Raw genomic sequence first — 21,357 nt, 5'->3', positions numbered from 1 at the left:
ACTTTCTTTCCCATCTCCCACCTGGTTGCAAAGACGTGGCCGGCGTCATCATTGATCTTTAATATAAGGAGTCACTGAAACTTTTAGGGGAAATGGATGCAATGTCGGCAAAAATGACCCTAATTTGGGCCCATACATAAATTCAGCAATCGATTAAATTTTCAATAGCGATAAAAAATATCCATTAGTACCGTCCCAATGACGCGTTCATCTAGATAAAACTGATAAAAAGCAGATTTTTAGCTATGGGCCTAATCTTAAACCCATAGGCCAACATTAGAGCCATTTCCCCTACAATGAGAATTTTCGGTCACTCCTAACCCCATTCACTGTGCAATTTCACTGATTCTGGCCAATCACGGAGTAGCAACCATTGATTTGTGGAGTCAGTCTAAGCCGTCTAAGCATGTCTGATGCAGAGAAGCAAGCTACTGATTTAATTTTCAGATCTGTATGACAAGGTTGCAAATACTCATTTCAGCTAAAAAAATGTTTGTTTTTTTTTTTTTTTTTTTTTTAAATTATGAATTATATTGGATAATCCAAAGCTATGTTGATCATTATAGCATTAAATTTTGAATAACAAATGATAAGACAATCTTATTAAAATGTCGTAATAATACCTCTGACCAAGGAAAAATGATTTATATAATTTTCATAAAAGTTGACGATACAAATACTAATGAGGAAAGGAATTCCGCATTTCCTTTTCCCAAGTCCTTTTCCTCTCCTTCCCTTCCCTTCTTCTCTTTTCAGAAAGCGAGTAATGGCGCTATAACCATATGCCATATAGGGCTAGGACAAGAGTTAGTGCTCAGGTCCCAACCGCTAGAAGAAAATGGTAGCGAGCAAGGGCGCTATAACCTAGGCGAATACAGCATTCCCTCCGTATAGGTTACGTCCGCACACCGCTCTCTGTTGTCCTTTGACTGAGGTCGGCTGGATCGATTGAGGGATGGCAGTGGGTTGGCGGTGCCGTCCACGCTTGTACGGAGGGAGGACTGTACGCTCGAACACAAGGGGTAAATACCTGTGTTCCATCCCAGGAGATCGGACAACCAAGGAGTGTACATTAACTTTCTTAGCTCTGTCACTCCCAACGATTTATATAGCCTATTTTCAAATCCTGCATACGGAGCGGTTGGTACGGTATGTCCCCGCTCTTTGATTACCTGTGGATTAAATGTTAACCACTGTCTATACTTATTAAGTAGACATGGTAAACATTCACTTCCACAAAAATTAACTAAACGCTACACAGTAGGCCTGGCCGCTTTATTGTTTGTTTCACATCCTTGATGTGCAGCAGGCATTAATAATGGCAAGAAAAATGATAGATGTATCATTTTCCAGGATTCTTTCAAGTACTGGCTGTGTATGTGTAGACTAGGGACGTAGACTCCTGGCCGCGGATCCCAGTCGCGGATCAGGGAGAAGTGTCTAGAGTAACGAACAGAGCACTTAGCGATATTGCCAAGTCACTGGTGGTGGGCAAGGCCCCGGGCCCAGATGGGATCCCGGTTGTGGCTCTGAGGGCGGCCGTTGCGGAAAACCCAGATATGTTCCGTTCTGTTTTTCAAACCTGTGTGGACGTAGGCATCTTCCCAGATGCGTGGAAGCGGCAGAGGCTGGTACTGCTCCTGAAGCCAGGAAAACCCCCTGGGGACCCGTCAGCATACAGGCCCATCTGTTTGCTGGACACCACTGGTAAACTGCTTGAGAGGGTCATCCTCAACTGGTTGTCGGCTTACACTGAAGGTGTAGACGGCCTGTCAAGTAGCCAGTACGGGTTCCGTAAGGGCAGATCCACGGTGGAAGCCATCCGTGACGTCATCCAGACGGCAGAGGTGGTCCACCGGAAACGAAGCGGCATTCGTTACTGCGCGGTGGTAAGCTTAGATGTGAGAAATTCCAAATTCCCGGAGGGTTGTACAAGATTTTAGAAAGCTACTTCCAGAATCGTGTGTTGACGTACGACACAGAATATGGTGAACAATGCGTAAGAGTCACTGTAGGAGTGCCTCAAGGCTCCATTAGAGTGTTTCAGCGTTATATGGAAAATGTCAAAGTCTGGAATTTCAAACGCTACCCTCTGGAATGGTAGTTTGGGGGGTCAGATTCACAATTTGAAGTCATTTGGTTCACGGGAACCCCTCGCTCAAACGGCTTGAAGTTTGTATGGGGAAAATTGACAAAATGTATGGGGGAGCGAGCCACTTTCACATTCGTGGCTCTAGGTGGCGCTGTAGTGGGTCGATTTTCTTCGTGTACTAAATGTAGCACCTTAGGAGTATTGGGAACATCTTGGCTCAAGACCGGATGTGAATGTGAGTTACCCCCGAAAAGTTATTAGCGTTACAAACGAACACCACCTGCTTTACTTCTGGGGAGGGCCTAACGCGCTTGTGCAGTTTTTTTTTTTTTTTTTTTTATATCTTTATTAAGGAGACTTTCAGCCCTGGGCTGGTTCGTCTCCGTTGTGCAGTTTTTATTTTTACGAACAGGTATACGAATAGCAATGTTTGCATAGGTATAATTTTTTTGTTTAACCATGAAATTGGTTGAAATTTTCACAGTGAGTAGAAAAATGTTCGAAATTATGGTCTACTAAAAATTGGAACAGATTGGCCAAGTGGATCCGGTTTTATTCCGGGTTTCCGAGAGGCCATCGGGGGGAGAAAAGGTACCAGTCGTCTACAACAAGGTGGTGCTGAAAATCCACAGCAACAGGCATCTATGGGTAGTGCTGATTAATATTTTAACAAAATCAACCCATAACCTGGTTCTAAATACTGAGCGTCCACCAGAAGGCCTACCGATGACCTGGATCAACCTTAATCTGGATTATTATGTATTTTTGATCAAAGTAGGCCTTGATTATTCTCTGCAACTATATGAAATGTAGTAAATTAATGATTTTAGATATATAAGCGTTTCAATGGCTCCAAGTGGTCACCCAGATGATCCGCCGGAAGATCCGAAACATCCGTAAAATTTAGTGCTACATAAATTCGATCAAAGTAGGCCTTGATTTTTCTCTGCAACAATGAGAAATGTTGTAAAATGGTGATTTTGCATATGTTAGCTGTTCAATGGCTCCGAGTTATCATCAGATGGTCCGCTGGTAGATACGGAACATCCGTAAAATTGATTGCTGTGTAAATTTGATCAAAGTATGCCTTGATTTTTCATTGCAACTGTATATAATGTAGTAAAATTATGATTTTTTATATATTAGCTGTTCACTGGCTCCAAGTGGCTCGCCGAAAGATCCGGAACATCCGTAAAATGTATTGCTGCGTAAATTTGATTAAAGTAGGCCTTGATTTTGCTCTGCAACTACGTGAAATGTAGTAAAATGGTGATTTTTGTTATATTAGCTGTTCAATTGTTCCGTTGCTGTGTAAATTTGATCAAAGTTGGCCTTGATTTTACTCTACAACTATGTGGAGTGTAGTAAAATGGTGATTTTAGATACATTAGCTATTCAATGGCTCTGAGTAGTCACCAGATGGTCCGTGAGAAGATCCGGAACATCCGTAAAATTGATTTATGTGTAAATTTTATCAAAGCAGGCCTTGCTTGTTCCCTGCAACTAAATGGAATGTAGTAAAATGGTGATTTTTTATATATTCGCTGGTCATTGGCTTCGAGTTATCACCAGGTGGCACAATTGGGAATGACACTGATGAAGACTGCACATTGTAGTCGAAATACGTATCTGTCATGGATACCAAAATTAATTAAGTGGAATTAAATGGAAGGTTACCTTTTTTTGCTGTTTTATTTAAGCATTCCGCTAACAACCCAATTTCATTACTTCACAACTTAAAACTAAAGCGGGGCCGATTACTCGTGGCTATCTCAAGGTTAGGGGTAGTAAATTGCAACAAATGGATTGCAGGGTAGGGATTAAGAACACAAGGTTTGGAGAGCAATGTGCTCTTAATCTCGAACTAAGCGACATACTGATGAAAAAGACAAACATGGGGGTACACTAATAGGCAGCTAACATCTTGGGAGAACACAACCCTAGCAGCACACTTGACACTTAACAGTTGGTGTTACTTGTATGCACCTTATTTCAGTCACAATCAGGTTGCAGCAACCTATTATGATGGATGTGTGTTGCCTGGGAAGATGACACTAACTACTAAAACCTCAGATCAATCCGTTTTAAAAACACATAATTAAATTCAAATAGTTGAGATCTCTGCTTCATGACCTTGAAAACATATCATTTATTGGGAATATTTAATTGAAATACTTACGTTGTCTGTACGCTGGGGTCAATTTGGTCCCAAACTTCAATTGCTTTGTTTGCAGCTTACTTAGTGGACTTTCTGTTCAAGTTATCAGACTTTTTTTTTAGACTTTTGATATTAGAGATGTTTATATCACGGGATCTCAACCATAAAGGATATAGCTTCCTTCGATATTTATTTTTTTATTTTTATTTATTTACTGTCGTCAATCAGATGTAGACCGTTTTGTTACACTAATAATTATATAAGAAGATATTTAAGAATACAAGGTTTTCAAAACTATGGATAGTTTACTCAGTATATGGCGGTAAATCTAAAATGATCAAGTGGCACCAGCTTAAATACACATTATATAACGCTAACAGATCGTGCTCATATGGATGGTTCCCGTCTTGATCAAAGTTGTTCAAATCGACAAGACCTGTCTTAAGGAACAAAGTTTAGCTCAGCATTCACTCAGCAGGCGGCGCTAGTGTTACATTCATTTTTAATTGTTAGCCCTAACTTAACATATGGACTTGATAGAAGGTTGTTTCTGCTAAATTGTCGTTTCAGAATTATTGCACTTATGACTCATCTGAACCCTCATATCACGGTTCTAAAGACGTGATGTAGTTTGTGAATGTTGTATGTATATTCTTGATGACAGCTATCATCATAATGGAGAAAGAAATTCCCTCCAACAAAATTTCCAATTTTGGCATCGTAAAATTGACGCCTTTTACCATAAATCGGAAAGGCACGATACGTGCCCGCACAGTTTGTTTTCTCCATCAATATCGGATTCGTATGGTATTTAGCTCCAAGCTAACGCAAACAAATTATTGGTACCATAAACCAAAAACTTACCTCCAATCATAATCTCCAATATTGCCAACAATTTTGTTCGCATCATCTAACTTCGTAGTTTACTACCTCCTCGCCCAAACAGGCCACGTCTTAAGGAAACAGACCCAATTTGGCGCTTGGCATGCAACCGAGCAGCAGAAAGTTTTGTTTTTTATTCGGACAATTTCCTCGATGGTGCAAACTTATCCAGATGATCCGAACCAACTCCGAGAACACTCCATAAGTTATAATGATTGCAACATCCTCCTCTCCTCCAACTCTCGACCGAAACGACGTCGCTTGTCAGTTTGCCAGATGAGGATAAAAGTCAGGTAGAAAGTGAACGTTCCGACAGTTTACTCACTTACCGTTGGACTTGGTGAGTGCCGTACCGATGCCACCGTCATCGACGAAACTGGGCGGCCGGGGTGGGGGTGCCTTGTGGAAATCCATGATGTTTCGATGCGAAGAGCTTTATTGCCCTCCTCCTCGTCCTCCTCCTGCCCACGCGTGCTAAAAGACTGTGATGAGTTAGCTTCGACTGATGCTGCTGCTGCTGCTGCTGATGGTGCTATTGCTGGCATTGGATCCGTCGTCATTGGCACTGATGCCGATGGTGATGGCCATGTAGCGAAGATTACGACGCAGTTCCACCACCGAAGAATGGAGACAACTATTCGGCCACTGCTGTTCCTGATTGATGGCGGCGATGGCGACAACGGAGATGGTCATGGCGATTTGTGATTGTGCGTCTCGATGCCGGAACCGGTCGGCCTGTCGGCCGTTTTACGCAATTGGTTAACAGTCTGGAAAAGATCCTCTGCCTGTCTGTGTGCCTGGAAGAGAGAGAGAGAAAGGAAGAGAGAAATTGGTACGTGCCTTTAGTCTGTAGTTTTAGGTGTGCGTAAAACAGTATCCATGTTATTTGATTTATCCTAATGGTAATTGATACGGGAATCGGATTAACGCAGTGGAAGAGAGTACTTTTGGTGGCCACAGCGTTGTGTACCGGAATGGGACCGAGGCAACTGGAGTTTCAAGGACCTCCTACGCACGCTCAGGAGCACAGACGAACTCTCCTGAATGGTCGCTTGATTGAAACAGATGGATGGAAACAGCCCCCGGGTGGATCTTGATTAATGGCAATCAACTTTACGGTGGAAACTTCCCCCCGACCCCTTAACATCCAATGAATTAGCGGAGATTTGTTCGGTTTGTCTTGATTTGTTGAATCAAGTAAAAATGTTAGAGGAAACTTTTATCTCCTGCGCGAAACGCTTCATGGCGCATTTCTATGCGGAGCTAATGTGGTGCAACATTTTCCAGTTGGGTTAGAGCAGCTTCAAGAGGGTGCATTCATGGACGTCGTGCTTTTAATGGATGCACTTCAAACCAACCGCAGCGCTCCATCATCAGAGACGAACCGGAACAGCTGCAGGAATACACTTTGCACACACGTGGATAGATGGAACAATTTCATGCCCTGATAATTCCTGCCATTTTTCCGGTTAGAACACATCCATTACCTTCGCTTCGCCGGAACGTATTGTGATAGGGAGCGGAGCGGGAAAGACTGGCTCAACTAGAATGTAATTGATATACGTACACCCGTCGAAGGCAATAATGGAGATGGATGGAAGGTCATCTGTTCATTAAGGTTGAAGATTGATTTTATTTGGGATCCCAATGTCTGCAAAACTTCAAGAGTAAATCCCGAAAAGTTCAGTCACAAGTTTCAGGGGATTGATTGGGATTGGTTTTCCGGATTGTCCTTTCAGCCCGGTACTTTCTCACAAACTCTGTCTTTATTTGATTATTGTGGCATCGAACCCAGAGGAAGGTTCCTTAACAGAACGATGGTGTTCAAAAATAGATCTGTGCGCCGATGCCTGTCAAGTCATCGAAAATATTTGTCCACGCCGGTGTTCAGTGCAGACACAAGCATTATATTCTTGTATTGATTGTTCTTAACAACCTATTTTGCTATAAATTGACTGCACTTAAAACTATCTTAGGTAGTAAAAACATTCAAATTTCGTTGTGAGCGGATTTTAGTTGGAGTAACTTGGAACCTTCTAAAACGCGGGAAATCAATTAAACTGATCCTAGAATAGATCAGATTTTATACAGAAAATTGAATGGACTATAATTGGAACACATCCTAATAGGAACGCATAGTTGTAAATGGAATACCTAGCCTAGATGTGAAACGAATTGATTTAGTGTATTTCCCTGAATATGGACTAAGAAAGTTGGTGAATGGTCCTGTTACATATATGGACCATCCTTGTCTTGATCAAAATCAGATTCTCGCATTACCCATTTTTACGAATATAGGATTGAACGTCATTTGGCCGAAATTTATTTGAACAATAGATTGATGAGGCAGGTTTTTGGAAAGTGAATGTTTTCATGAAGGAAATGTTTAAACACATGATTTAAAAATGACATGAATTATTAAGACTTTAAAGAAAATTCTTTAATATAAGTAAAAATAGCAAGAAAGTGTAGAATCTAGGTGAACTGCTAAGATCAAGGATTTATTAAAAATCTATGAATTATTTTTCGAATTCAAATGTTTAAATTCAAATCAAAGCCGAGATATTCCTGGAGATTATAAACAATTGTACAATACAGATTGATAACCTTATTATTTATTTATTAATTTCTTAATTTATTGATTAACTAGATACATTTTGTCACATATTTATTTATTCATTTATTTATATATTAATTTGTTTTATTTTATTTATTACTTTCTTCATATATTAAATATATTTTATTTTTAATTCATTCATTTATTTTATTCTTTTTTTTATTTTTCACTTTTTTTTCTTTTTATGTATTTGATTAATATTTCTGATTATTTATTTATCTTTTAATCTATTTATTTATTTATGAATTTATATATTAATAATTATTATTCATAAACATATTTATTTATTTATTTATTTATTTATTTATTTTTTCTATCGATCAATTTGTTATTTATTGTAAATATATATTTATATATTCAATTTCGTCATATTTTTAATAAAACTCATTAACTTGCTTTTTTATCCATATATTTAAATTAATTTCAATTATTTATTAACTTTTTTATTTATTAACTAATTTATTTATGGGGGCGACTCCGGCGTAGTGGTTAACATCCATACCTCTCACGCCAAAGTCACGAGTTCAAATCTCACCCCCGGACAAGTCACGAATGACCCAAGAGTGTTAAAGTGACTACAATAAAAAAAAAAAAAAAAAAAATATTTATTAATCGATCGATTGATTTTTTTATGAGTCGATTTATATATTTATTGATCGGTTTATTAAATTATTTGATTTCATATTATTTAATTCATTTATTTAAATTAATTTTATTTATTTATGTATTTGTTAATTTATACATTAAACTTTCATTTTTCATATATTTATTTCATTTTATTAATAAATATCAAACAAATTTACCTATTTATTTATTTATTTATCATCTTCTTAATTTTTGATTCAATAGGTTTTTAATTATTTATTTATTTAAATATTTTTTTCATATATTTATTTATTAAGTATTTATCTTAAAAATTTTTATTTGATATATTTAATAAATATATTATCTAATTATTGAATATTTTATATATTTTTTTTTAACATTCAATTTATTAATTTATTGATGTGTGCATTGTTTTATTGATTTTAATTTATTTGTTTATGTATTGATATATTTATTTATTTATTGAATCTTTCATTTATTTTTTTATCATTTTTTTATTATTAATTTATTGTTAAATTTAATTTTGTACTTATTTATTTATTTATTGAATGATTTATTTATTTATTAATTTTATTGATTTATTTATTTATTTATTTATTTATTTATTTATTTATTTATTTATTCATTTATATATTTATTAATTTATTTATTTATTTATTTATTTATTTATTTATTTATTTATTTATGTATACTTTTTTTTTATTTATTTATGTATTTTTTAATATATTTATTTATTCATTTATTTATTTATTTATTTATTTATTTATTTATTTATTTATTTATTTATTAATTCACTAATTTTTTTATTGATTTATTTATTTATTTACTTATTAATATATTTATTTATTTATTTATATATTAATTTATTTATTCATTTATTTATTTATGTATTGATTTATTTTTATTAATTTATTTTTTCATTTATGTTTTTATTAATTTTTGTATTTAGTTGTTTATCTTGGTATTTATTGATTTAATAAAAGATAATTATTTATTTATTAATCGATCGATTGATTTATTTATAAGTCGATTTAGATATTTATTGATTGGTTTATTTAATTATTTGATTTCATATGATTTAATTCATATATTTAATTAAGGATTTAACTTTATAATTTTATTTTTGATATATTTAATTAATATATTATCTAATAATTGAATATTTGATATATTTTTTATAACATTGATTAATTAATTCATGTTTGCATTGCTTTATTTATTTTTTTATTTGTTTATTCATTGATATATTTATTTATTTTTTAAAACCTTCATTTATTTTTTTATTAATTTTTTAATTATTTTTTTTTTAATTTTGTACTTATTTATTTATTTATTTATTAAAGGATTAATTTATTTATGAATTTATTGATTTGTTTATTTATTTATTTATTCATTTATATATTTATTGATTTATTTATTTATTTATTTATTATTATTTTTTATTTTTTTTATTTATTTATTTATTTATTTATCCATTTATGTACTTTTTTATTTATTCTTTTATTTATTTAGTTATTTATGTATTTAATAATTTTTTCATATTTTTTATATACCTGTTTATTTATTCATTTATTTACTTATTTTTTAAAATTTATTTATGTATTTTTTATTGATTTATTTTTTTTATTTATTTAGTTATTTATTTATTTATTTATTTATTTATTTATTTATTTATTTTTAAATTTTTTATCACTTTATTTATCTATTTATTTATTTATTCATATATTTATAATGTATGTATTTATTTTTTTATTTATTTATTTATTCATTTATTTATTTATATTTTTTATTTGTTATTTTTTTACTGATTTATTTGTTTAATAATTTATTTATTTATTTATATTGTTTTTAAATTTATTTATTTATTAATGTATTTATTTATTAATATATTTTTTTTTATTTATTAATTTATTTATCCATTTATGTACTTATTTATTTATTCTTTTATTTATTAAATTATTTATGTATTTATTAATTTATTTATATTTTTTTGTGTATGTGTTTATTTATTCATTTATTTATTATTTTTTTATTAATTTATTTATGTATTTTTTATTGATTTATTTTTTTTATTTATTTAGTTATTTATTTATTTATTTATTTATTTATTTATTTTTAAATTTGTTTATCGCTTTATTTATCTATTTATTTATATATTCATATATTTATAATGTATTTATTTATTTATTTGTTTATTTATTTATTCATTTATTTATTTATATTTTTTTTATTTATTTATTTATTAATGTATTTATTTATTTATTTATTTATTTATTTATTTTTTTTTTTTATTTTATTAATTTATATATTTATTTATTTATTTATATATTAACTAATTTATTTATTTATTTATTTATGTATTTATTTATTTTTATTAATTATTTTTTTCATGTATGTTTTTTTTTATTTTTGTATTTAGTTCTTTATCTTGGTATTTATTGATTTAATAAAAGATAAATAAAGTAATTAATTATTTTATTTATTTAATTACTTATTAATTTATTTTTAGATTTCTTGTATTCATTAATTTACTTATTGATTTATTTTTTTTAATATTTATTTATGTATTTACTTATTTACTTATTTATTTATTTTTATTCATTTATTTATTTAATGTGTTTTAAATTTAATTTACCTCTTTATTTTATATTCGTTAACTAATGTATGAATTTATTTATTTACTTTGCGTTTTATTAATGTGGTTATTTTTTCACTTTTTATATAAATCTTATTTATTTATTTATTTATTTATTTATTTATTTTGAATTATTATTATATATTTCATAATATATTTGCTTATTAGTTTTATTGTTATTATTTATTTATTTATTTATTTATTTGTATGTGTTGGCGTGCAAAGGAAATGGAATGAAAATATTCAGTTGCTTGTTAAAAATTAATTTGCTCTCCGTGTTCTCTTGGAACTTAAATCTTGAGGCTCAGTGAAGTCTTGAACAATGAAAATATTTATAAGTCTATGAAGCAAACATGCACCACATGGAATAGTACCAATGATATATTAAATCACTCTAAACTAAGCTGGAATGCATATTTTGAATTGAATAAAGGCTCAATAAAGTCTTGAACAATGTTCTGTAATTCATGTAGAGTCCGTGAAACTCAACTGAGTAATAAACACCATGGAATGATGAAGTAATGAAATTGGGTTGTTAGCAGAATGCTAAATAAAATAGGAAAAAAAGGTTATCTTCCATTTAATTCCACTTAATTAATTTTGATATCCATGACAGATACGTATTTCGACTACAATGTGCAGTCTTCATCAGTGTCATTCCCACTAAAAAACTTATCAAAATTTAACCCCCTAACAATGGAATGGTATCAATAAGATTTGGGATGCTCTTCAAACTTTTCTGGAGCTAAAACCATGAAGTATTATCTAGAGCCTCCTGGGACTTTTTTTTAATTATCAGACAAAATGGGCCGATGAATCTCCGAATTTTATGAAGCTTAACCCACAGGTTGAGTTACGGTAATTTGACCGAAAAAAAAAATCAAAAACAGGGAAATCAGTTTCCGAGTAATGAAATGTTTTCCAACATACTTTAAACTTTCAAGAATATTTCTTATCTTTCAATGGTGAATATTTCAGAGTGGTATATCTATATCTGGTATATCTGCGATGAGTAAATTTGCCTCCTGGTTTCTTCTGGAAAACCTAAACAATCTGCCGAAAAATGAGGAAATAGATGAAAATTTTACTCAGTCTAGGAGTTGTACCAATAGACTAAGTGAATCCAATCTTTACTTATTCTTACAATCTTTACTTACTCGTTACGGGATTTTTTTTCTTGGAAAAAACTGGGAAAACATGAAGAAAATTGACTCATCGCTGAGTTCCTGCACTTTATGTGAATTATGAGTTAATTAAGCACACATTTGCCTCGTTCTCATTCGCCGTGTTACACCATTGGAACACCTCCCTACCTACCGAGTTCACAGAAGAATGGTAGTGAAAATCAATGTGAATGTATGGAAATGTGATGTTTTGTTGTTGAAAAAGCACTGTATTTCAAAGAGTAATGAACAGAAAATATATAGTGGGAAGAAGTATTGTTAACCATATATCAATTTCTAATCGAAATGTTGTGTTTGGCCCAAAATTTCGATTTCACTACCACTGAAACAGAGTCGTCTGTTGCAATTTAACGCCATGGTAGGTGCCTGTTCGGAACATTTTCGCATACCTTCACACCCTCGGAGAAAATCTCCATAATCTCAGCATGAAATCCCACCCAAGTCCTTCTACCTGTCATATTTAAATTCCTCAAACAACTCGGAAACACCTTCGCAACGCTAAATTTCTTCATCCGGCCGCCGCCGACTACACTGTAGGTGCTGAAACTAAAATCCACCTTGCTTTAGCCCGGGGTAAGGCATTTGGAAAAGCAGCTGCCAAAAAGTAGCGGCTGTAGAATAAATTAGCCTGCTTCAGCATTCCACCGCACTCTGCCCGTAAGGACACCACATCGCACCTGACCTGTACTTTCTGGCTCCGGTGGGACCGCTTTTGCAGAAGTACAATTTTCACCATCCCTCACTGGTGTTCACGAAGTGTGTGTGTCTGTATTTGTGCAACACCAGAAGCAACAAGCGGAACAAGATTTGAAATCTGAATTAATTACGGCACTTTTTCGTCCGTCCCCCCACCCTCGTTAGAGCCACCGTCAGTCGGATTGCTCCACAAATTCCCAAGTTTAACGTTCATTTGCCAACATTGCTCTGATTACGTGTAAATGAACCCGGTACAAATTCCCAGAGTTTGTCGAAAGTATCGAACGCGCTCGGGTGCCCTGCATAATCAAAATCAAGCGCAGAGAAAGTCAAACAGATATTGCCAGAATTATTTAACCTCATTTCATTTGAGCTGTTGCGGTTTTGTCCTGGCCTGGCAGGCGACCGAAGGGACCGAGAATCCAATTCACACAAACCGACCCTCTGCACACTAATGGAGCATATAGGTAGTGGACGGATGGCGAGTCCCCACTTCTGCTCAACTTTCACCGAGAATAACCACTCGGTTAGTAATGCAGTCTGCCAGTGCCGGTGGACGAGACGAGTTTCGACTCAGCGAACAATGTCAATGCATGTACTGAATGGGCAACGTTCAGGAAATGGAACACAAGAGCTTCCCGTAGTCCGACGCAAAGGGAAAATGCATTTCCGGCATCGTATCGTTAGTAGGGTAAGGTGGGGTAGTACGCGCCTCGGATTGATACGACCAACAGTGGTTTCTATGTGTTTTTTCATAGCCAATTCAAGGGTTGTTCACCCAGAACTACTAGAAGAGCTGCTATTTAGGAAGGCACAAATATTTGCGCCTAAACCATCACGTCATCAAAAGTTCTATAGGGTATTCTAATAGGGATTTCCTTACTTTGACAGTTCATTGTGGCCATATTGTTGAAACTACAAGTGTTAAATTAGCTGTCGTTTCTTCAGCGAATCTTGCCAAATTATAATGGAGAGTTATAGCGTCGAACAGCACGTGCAAATGATGAAATTGTTTTATCAAAGTAAGAGCAACGTTCCGGGTGCTTCGCCCATTTAACGGTCACAATAATCGTCCTATCGAGAGGACTATTTTTTTTTTTCGAGGAAACTGGTTCTGTGAACGCTCAACCACCACCCGGACGTCAACAGAACTGAAGGCCTGTCGAGAATATCGCCACTGTACGCGAAAGTGTGCAGGAGAACCCGCGGCGGTCGATTCCGCGCCGCGTACAAAAACTGGGCCTCTCGCAGGCTTCAACTTGGTGAATTCTGCGTCGAAATTTGGGTGTGCACCCACACAAGATCCAATTGACCCAGGAGCTTGAGAAGCTTAACGATCATAGTAGCAGTTAGAAACAGACCCCGATTTCTTTTTTTCGAAAATCTTTTTCAGCGACGAGGCCCATATCTGGATGAACTAGTATGTGAACAAGCAGAATTGTAGACTTTGGGTCACTTGGGCCAATCCACACATGGTCCACCAAGTGGCAATTCATCCCCAGAAAGTCGCTGTTTGGTGTGCATTTTGGGCCGGAGGCGTCATCGGTCCGTAATTCTTTGAAAATGACGCTGGTGAGGCCATCACCATCAACGGAGAGCGCTACAGGTCGATGATTACCGACTTCTTCTGGCCTAAAGTGGACGATATGGATGTGAACGATATGTGGTTCCATCAGGACGGTGCAATGTGCCACACAGCGCACGAAACAATCAATATTCTGCATGAGCGATTTCAAGGCATGGTTAATTCGCTTGTAGAAAGGAAAATCTTGTGATTTAACCCTGTTAGACTTTTTCTCCGTAACTCCAGCGTCTGAACACCAGCCAGGCGATGGACCTGAGAGTTCCTCATTCGTGGAGGACTGTTGAGGATCATTCTCAAAAACTTGTTTTGGATCCTTTGTAATTTGAGGTGATGGGAATTTGCGCTACTCTCCCAGATTGGCACCCCGTATTCTATTACAGGAAGGATTATTTGCTTATAGACAGCAAGCTTGTTTTTCAGGGACAGAGTGGATCGCCTGTTGATGAGTGAATGTAAGGATCTCATCAGGATGTTACATTTGGTTTTTGTTTAGTCAATGTGTTCCCTGAAAAGCAGCTTGCTGTCGAGTGTAAGACCGAGGTATGCTACCTCTTTTGACCATTCCACCATTGTGCCGTTCAAGTTGATGTTATTATTCTCAGACGGAACAAGTCTGGGTGATTTGGAATGAGGAAAGATGATGACCTGGGTCTTTGCCGCGTTGATACGGATCTTCCTGCTGTTGAAGTATTCTGACAGGACATTTAGGCCTCTCAGAAGTTTGGCGGTCAGAGCTCCGATGACCCTACCCTTAAAGATGATGGATGTGTCATCTGCGAACAGTTGCAACGATCCACCATCAGGGAGAGCCGGCATATCGGAGGTGACCAGGTTGAACAAGATGGGGCCAAGGATGCTTCCCTGTGGGACACCCGCACCGATGTGGAAAGCATCCGATGTGATGCCATTGAGAGATACTCTGAATGTCCGTCCGTGAGGTAATTTTTAATTATCTTCACTAGGAAGATTGGAAGACCATATCGCTGCAATTTGTAGACCAGGCCATCATGCCAAACATTGTCGAACACTTTTTCAACGTTCAACAATGCCATGGCGTCCTTTACGGAAGCCAAACTGCTCCTCGAGCAATATGTTGTGTTCCTCGGCAGATGCCAGAAGTCGATGGTAGACTGTTCTTTCGAACAGCTTGAATAACCCCGAGAGAAGGCTGATGGGTCGATAACTTGAAGGAGAGGATGGATCTTTCCCAGGTTTCCGGATGTGTATGACTTTAGCTGACTTCCAGCACGAGAGGAAGTAGCCAAGTCTTAGGCACTGATTAAAAATTAGTGCCAGATGGTTCAAGAATCTGGATGAGTTCCAGATTCAGGATTTGGTCAAAACCTGGGGCCTTCATATTTTTAGATGATTTGGTATAGGCCAACAGTTCGTCATTCGTAATCACAGATTCCACAGGAAATTTGTTAGGAATTCGAAGAGGTTGGTTGCATTTACCGCAACTGTAGTATCTTATGGACTAGGCATGTTCAGTCCGAGATTATGCGAGCTGACGAAATGTTGACCTATAGCATCAACCTTCTTATTTTTAAGGATTTTGGTTAGCTTTCAGAAGGGCTTTGCACAATATAGGAGAGAGCTCATTTTGTTACTAAAGTCCTCATTTCTGAGGTCCATTATCCTGGAATGCCAAAGGTTGAGAGATGTTATGTCCCATGTTGCTTACGAAGATGTCGATGGTCGCATGAACCCCAGACCGACTCAACCGGGAGGGAGTGTCCGGGGCCAAGATGGTATAGTGGCCCTCTTGCAGGTATTCATTCAGGATGGTGCCGTTTCGATTGCTCCGACCGTTGCCCTAAGCTTGGTGTTTTGCGTTTAGGTCACCAGCGATGATGAAGTTTTCGCTCCTCCGGGTGAGTTTGATGATGTCTTTTCGGAGGGCGGCTGACGACCCGTCCCTGATGTTGGTTTCCTTGGGTTAGTAGGCCGCGATGATGGTGATTGTGCCAAGTGATGTGCTCAAGCTCACCTCCACTCCGATGGCTTCAACTGTTTTTAGCTGGAAACTTGGCAGTAGTCGGCAATTGATGTTTCGTCTTGCAGCGATGGCCATTTCTCCACCCCCGGAGCAGGTGCGGTCAAGTCTGACGAGCCGGAAGTCGGGAATGAATACGTTCAGTTCGGGCTTCAAATGCGTCTTGGAAATCGAGTAGCTTTCTATGCTTGTTCGTCAGCGAGCAAGCGTTCCAATTTGCATTTGTTATAGCTTCACGGTCCATACTTGGTGACGAGTGAAAAGGCAGCATGAAGCTGTTCAGATCGAGTCTTGCAGGTTCGCAGGATGATGATCACCTCTGCAACCAGCGTAACTAGTTCTTCCGATGTGAAAGAAGATTCGTCAACTGAATAGCTTGAGGCAACACGGGCATACGATAGTCCAGGCGCCGAGGCAGAAACATGATCTGGCAGGGCCCCTGGGGCAGTGAGGCGATGCTGAGCTGAGGGAGCGGCTCGTTGATTGTTGATGGGTAGCGGTTAGAGATTTGGGATCAGGCGATGAGGTTTCGATGACGGCCTGGCAGGTTGCTAGTTGCCACCTTCTTCCTGATGTTGATGAATTCCGTTCGCTTGGGGCAGTCCCGAGTAGTGGCACGGTGAGTACCGCCGCAATTCACGCACTTTGGCTCGGTGTCATCAGCTTGAACACAGGTCGCTGTCGAGTGGGCCATAGCACACTTGTCGCAGCGTGGTTTCATATGGCAGTTTTTCGTTCCATGGCCGAAGGAGAGTGCATTGGGTCACATCATGGTGTTGCGGTTTGTAGAATTCCCTGGAGTACATCTTTTACGACAGTCGCTTCGTACGACGGCAGTCCTCGTAAAACTACTTTCAATGGTTTCATCGAACGCAAATCGTGGGTGTAAAACTCCACTGTGCTGTTCTTCAGCAGGTCACCGACCGCCTTGTACTGCCGTAGGCTGGAGCATATGAGCTTTGTTCCAACGCTACAGATCTTGAATTGCGGGAACAATTTGCGTTTTGCCAGCTCATCCCTAAGCTGGGCGACGTCCTTCAACGAGGTGAACAGCGGGGGAATCCGCTGGGGGAATCTTTTTTGACAATTTTAGCGTCGTCACCACCGCCATTTTCTACCTCGAGCACCGGGAATTGGTTGCTCTGTAGCAGCCGATTTGCTGCGTCATCCAAAGCAGCGTTGGCATCCGTTTGGGCCTTCTTACTAGGGCCCTCCAATGCAGGAGCAGTAGTACTAGAAAAAAAAAACTCGGTAGCTAAGCGAACGAACGAACGAACTATTCTGCTAGACTGTCTAGCAATGAATTGTGTAGCGCCGGAAGCTGCCGGAAGTCCGCCATGACGTAAGTGTCATCATCCATGATGAGACAATGAGGCTTCGTCAGCATCTGGGTGTACAGTTTCTTGGCCCGTGACTTTCCCACCGTATTTTGCCGTTCGTCACGATTTGGAGCCTTCTGCACTTTGTACGTATGCAGTTCCTCCCGATCCTTGGCTCTCTGAACGAAAGACTTGGACAGATTCAACATTTTGACCACATCCCTGCATTGGGATTTCGCTTTAACGCTTTCACGACACGCTTGTGATCCTGATCACTAATCATTCCATTCCGACCGCATTTCTCTTCCCGGCCGATGCTCAGAGTGTCGCGTCGTAATGACGTTTAATCACACGACTTACTGTTGACTGCACGATTCCCAGTTGTTTTCCGATGTCCCGATGAGGGAGTTGAGGATTTTCCAGGTGCTTACGCAAAATCAATTCGCGACGTTTCTTTTCGGGTGACGCCATTTTTAACAACTTTCGAAAAACTACAGTGTAAACAATACACTGTAAACTACTTCTACTCAAATTTTCAAGAGAAAATACCCAGTAGGTAATTTTCTACATCGTTTTTATCCGTAATGCGATACGATGTGGGGCACCCATTATTAGACCCGCATTTTTTTTTCTTATCTTAGGGTGAACATTTCCATTTTAGGGTGGTCCAAAAAACCAAAAAATTATTTATATCGACTGTAATATAGTCACGATGGATGGCAGTCTAGTCGCATAGGAGTATTAAGCGAAAACCCAAAACTTGATTACTAAAAAAATATATAAATCAAAAACGAAAAAAAAAATACACATCGCTGATTTTTTTAATTTTTGTTTAAAAAGGCTTAATTTTCAAGGCAAAATAATGACAAACTATGAAAACCATAAAAAATACAATCAATGTTTTTCAATAAAAAATTCCTTAAAATTTCTTAAAAACATTTTTGATACCAGTCATTTGATATGTTGATCTTTGAATTCAGCCCAGAAAAAAATCATTTTCGAAAAAAAAATCGATTTTTTCGCCCTCCCAAGGGACTAACATGAAAATGGTCTGCATAATGACAAAATAAATAAAAGAAATCGGGTCTAATACTTTGCGATAAGGAACAAAGCTACATTTTTTACGCAATACTGAGAACCACCCAACCCAAGTAACAATTTTGGTTTTATGAGGGTCCTGTATACCATGATTTAAACTTGTAGAATGCTATAAAACCTCGATAAAACCTACAATGTTACTTGCAGTGTTGGGAAAATATCAAAAGATCAAATCTCACCAATGAGAATAATCTCATTTGAGTATCGTAAACAAAAATCAACAATCAGACAATATCGGATGATATTGAAACCTGTGATACGGTTGCTCTGATATCATGCTAACAAAACTTACCAGCTACAATTCTCACCAAACTGTGGTGAGTTTGAGCTTCAAGATTTTTGATGTACACCTGAACATGAACCGAAACTTCCATCACTGCTGGTTGTGGGATATGCGTAGATAACCCGTAGCGAATTAACCAAAGCTCTTGGTTCTCCGTTTATCATGCGATGATACACACACTAGCACACCAGCACGTTCAGAGACGAACGAGGCTTCACGCCTCCTTGCATCGTCCGCTTTCGTTCGCAGGCAGTCCTACAGGTAAGACGTAGTTCTCGATAGCTCTGGTGTGTTGGGTGATTCCCGGCTGCTCTCAGCGGGTTTCCGCATTGGCGATCCTGCCAGTTAAAACATTAAATGTGTTTTGATTTAAGAACCAAGGAATTTCATTTTGTTTTTTTTTCACCGGAAACTTGCAGGCAGGGAATCACTCGAGCACCAGAACGAAAAAAAGGTGATTTTTTTTTGGTAAACTTTTGCAGAGTGGTAGCGGAACAAAATGGCGTGTGTTTTAACCTTGCTCGTGTTCAGTGTCGTATTGAAAGTAAAAAAGTGCCGTTACTTTAAGCAGCAGGACGGAAAAGAAAAGTTCGTAGTTTGAATATTGAACACTAAGATTGGTATGTGCAGTGCAATTATCCTGAATAAGTGGACAAAGTGCGCGTTGGGATAACCGCGCTGGAAGTACAGAACATTTAGCAGTGTGTGCGATCGGGATGACCACAAATTGATCGAAAATGCGACGGAATGAAGATACTGCGTGTTAGGATAACCACTCTTAATAAGCTTAGATGGCCTGGTGTGAATTCCAGATGATTACAGCTTGGAAAAATTTGTAAAGCTATAAAAACGGAGCGCGCGTTGGGATAACCGCGCAAGAGGTGAAGTTATTTGAGTTGTATGTGCGATCGGGATGACCACAGTTCAATGGAAAATGTATTGGTATGAAGTTTTTCATAGCAAAGTGCGCGTTGGGATAACCGCCTGAAATGATGCAAAGCTTGCTGTGTACGATCGAACCGGCACAGCTGGAAATAAAGCGAATATGATACAACCATAGGCAAGTGCGCGTTGGGATAACCGCTTTGCTTGCTTTGTGATTGTGCGTTCCTGATGGTTTACTTCCTATGTATGCGTTACCGACCACAGCTCTACAGAACGAATACAATACATCCACAGCAAAATGCGCGTTGGGATAACCGCATTGCTAGCTCTACGTGTGTGTGTTACTGATGCTTTGCTGTTCGATATTAACTTTGCGCTGTTCCAACGCTGTGCTAATGAGAATGTTATAGAGGAGAACAGTCTATATTGTATCCCTGGGGTAAAATGGCCCGTGTGTGTCTGTTTTTTTCTTATTGCTCTATCACTTCTGGTTTTGGGATTTTCATGTGCCGAAATGCTGGGTCAAATACTGAACTAACAGTTTAGTACGTTGAGTTTGCGGATTGTTAATGAAGATAATGAAAAACTGACACATGTTGAATGAAAATGCGAACGTTTATAGTATCGTAAATGTGCAGATACAGATTTGACCATTTTGACTGAGGTTGTTTTTATGTTTATTAAATTTCAGAGTACTAACCAACCAAGGAAAAATGTCTAACGCGGGGAAGTACGTACGAGCGCCCGAATATGAAACGGATTCGGATGAAAGCGATTTTGATGAACGAAGTGTTCGGTCCTGTGGATTGGAAGATCCCGGAGCGTCCGATTTTGAACAAGACGGAGATGAATTAAGTGGTTCCGCAAGCGATTCAGATTTGCCGCCCAAACATGATCAACATGCCAACGTGGACAATGACAACGATTCTACGAGCACAACCGAAGAAAACATCAACCGGACACGACTGGACCAACGAATTGAAGATCGAGGTAGCGCGGAAGAACAACCAGTTGCGGAAGTCATTGGCCGCCGTTCAGATGCATCAAATGCCGAGCTGTACGAAAAAATGGAGAAGTTCGAGAAAGCCTTGTCTAGTCTCGCTGCGGCATTAGACAGTAACCAGCGGCATCAGTATGTACACGACTCAAGCGACGCAGAACTAAGCTGGAACACCGCAAGGACTCAAATGGCATGTGATGGCCCAACACAAAGCATCCGTTGGGATCACATCAAGGTTTTCCCTAAGGACATCCCGGCGAATAAGTTGTGGGAAGCCTGGAACAAGTATATGGAGAATTTCGAAATTGCAGCATCACTGGG

General features: G+C 37.4%; 1 protein-coding gene across 1 annotated transcript in view; it reads right to left on the bottom strand.

Moving 5' to 3' along the window:
• LOC135713067 (5-hydroxytryptamine receptor-like) overlaps positions 1-21,357 on the bottom strand; it is a 545,162-nt gene that overhangs the window by 166,753 nt on the left and 357,052 nt on the right. Inside the window, exon 3 of the mRNA XM_065236165.1 lies at positions 5,462-5,929. Within this exon, the coding sequence (XP_065092237.1) occupies positions 5,462-5,546 (85 nt within the window). The 5' untranslated portion in view covers positions 5,547-5,929. The remainder of the gene's footprint in view (positions 1-5,461; positions 5,930-21,357) is intronic.

The sequence above is a fragment of the Ochlerotatus camptorhynchus genome, unplaced genomic scaffold (assembly GCF_037179485.1).
Source record: "Ochlerotatus camptorhynchus isolate MF236.1 unplaced genomic scaffold, CSIRO-AGI_Acam_v1.1 ptg000530l, whole genome shotgun sequence".
Taxonomy (NCBI): Eukaryota; Metazoa; Arthropoda; class Insecta; order Diptera; family Culicidae; genus Ochlerotatus; species Ochlerotatus camptorhynchus.
This window is presented reverse-complemented; position numbering and strand designations above follow the sequence as displayed.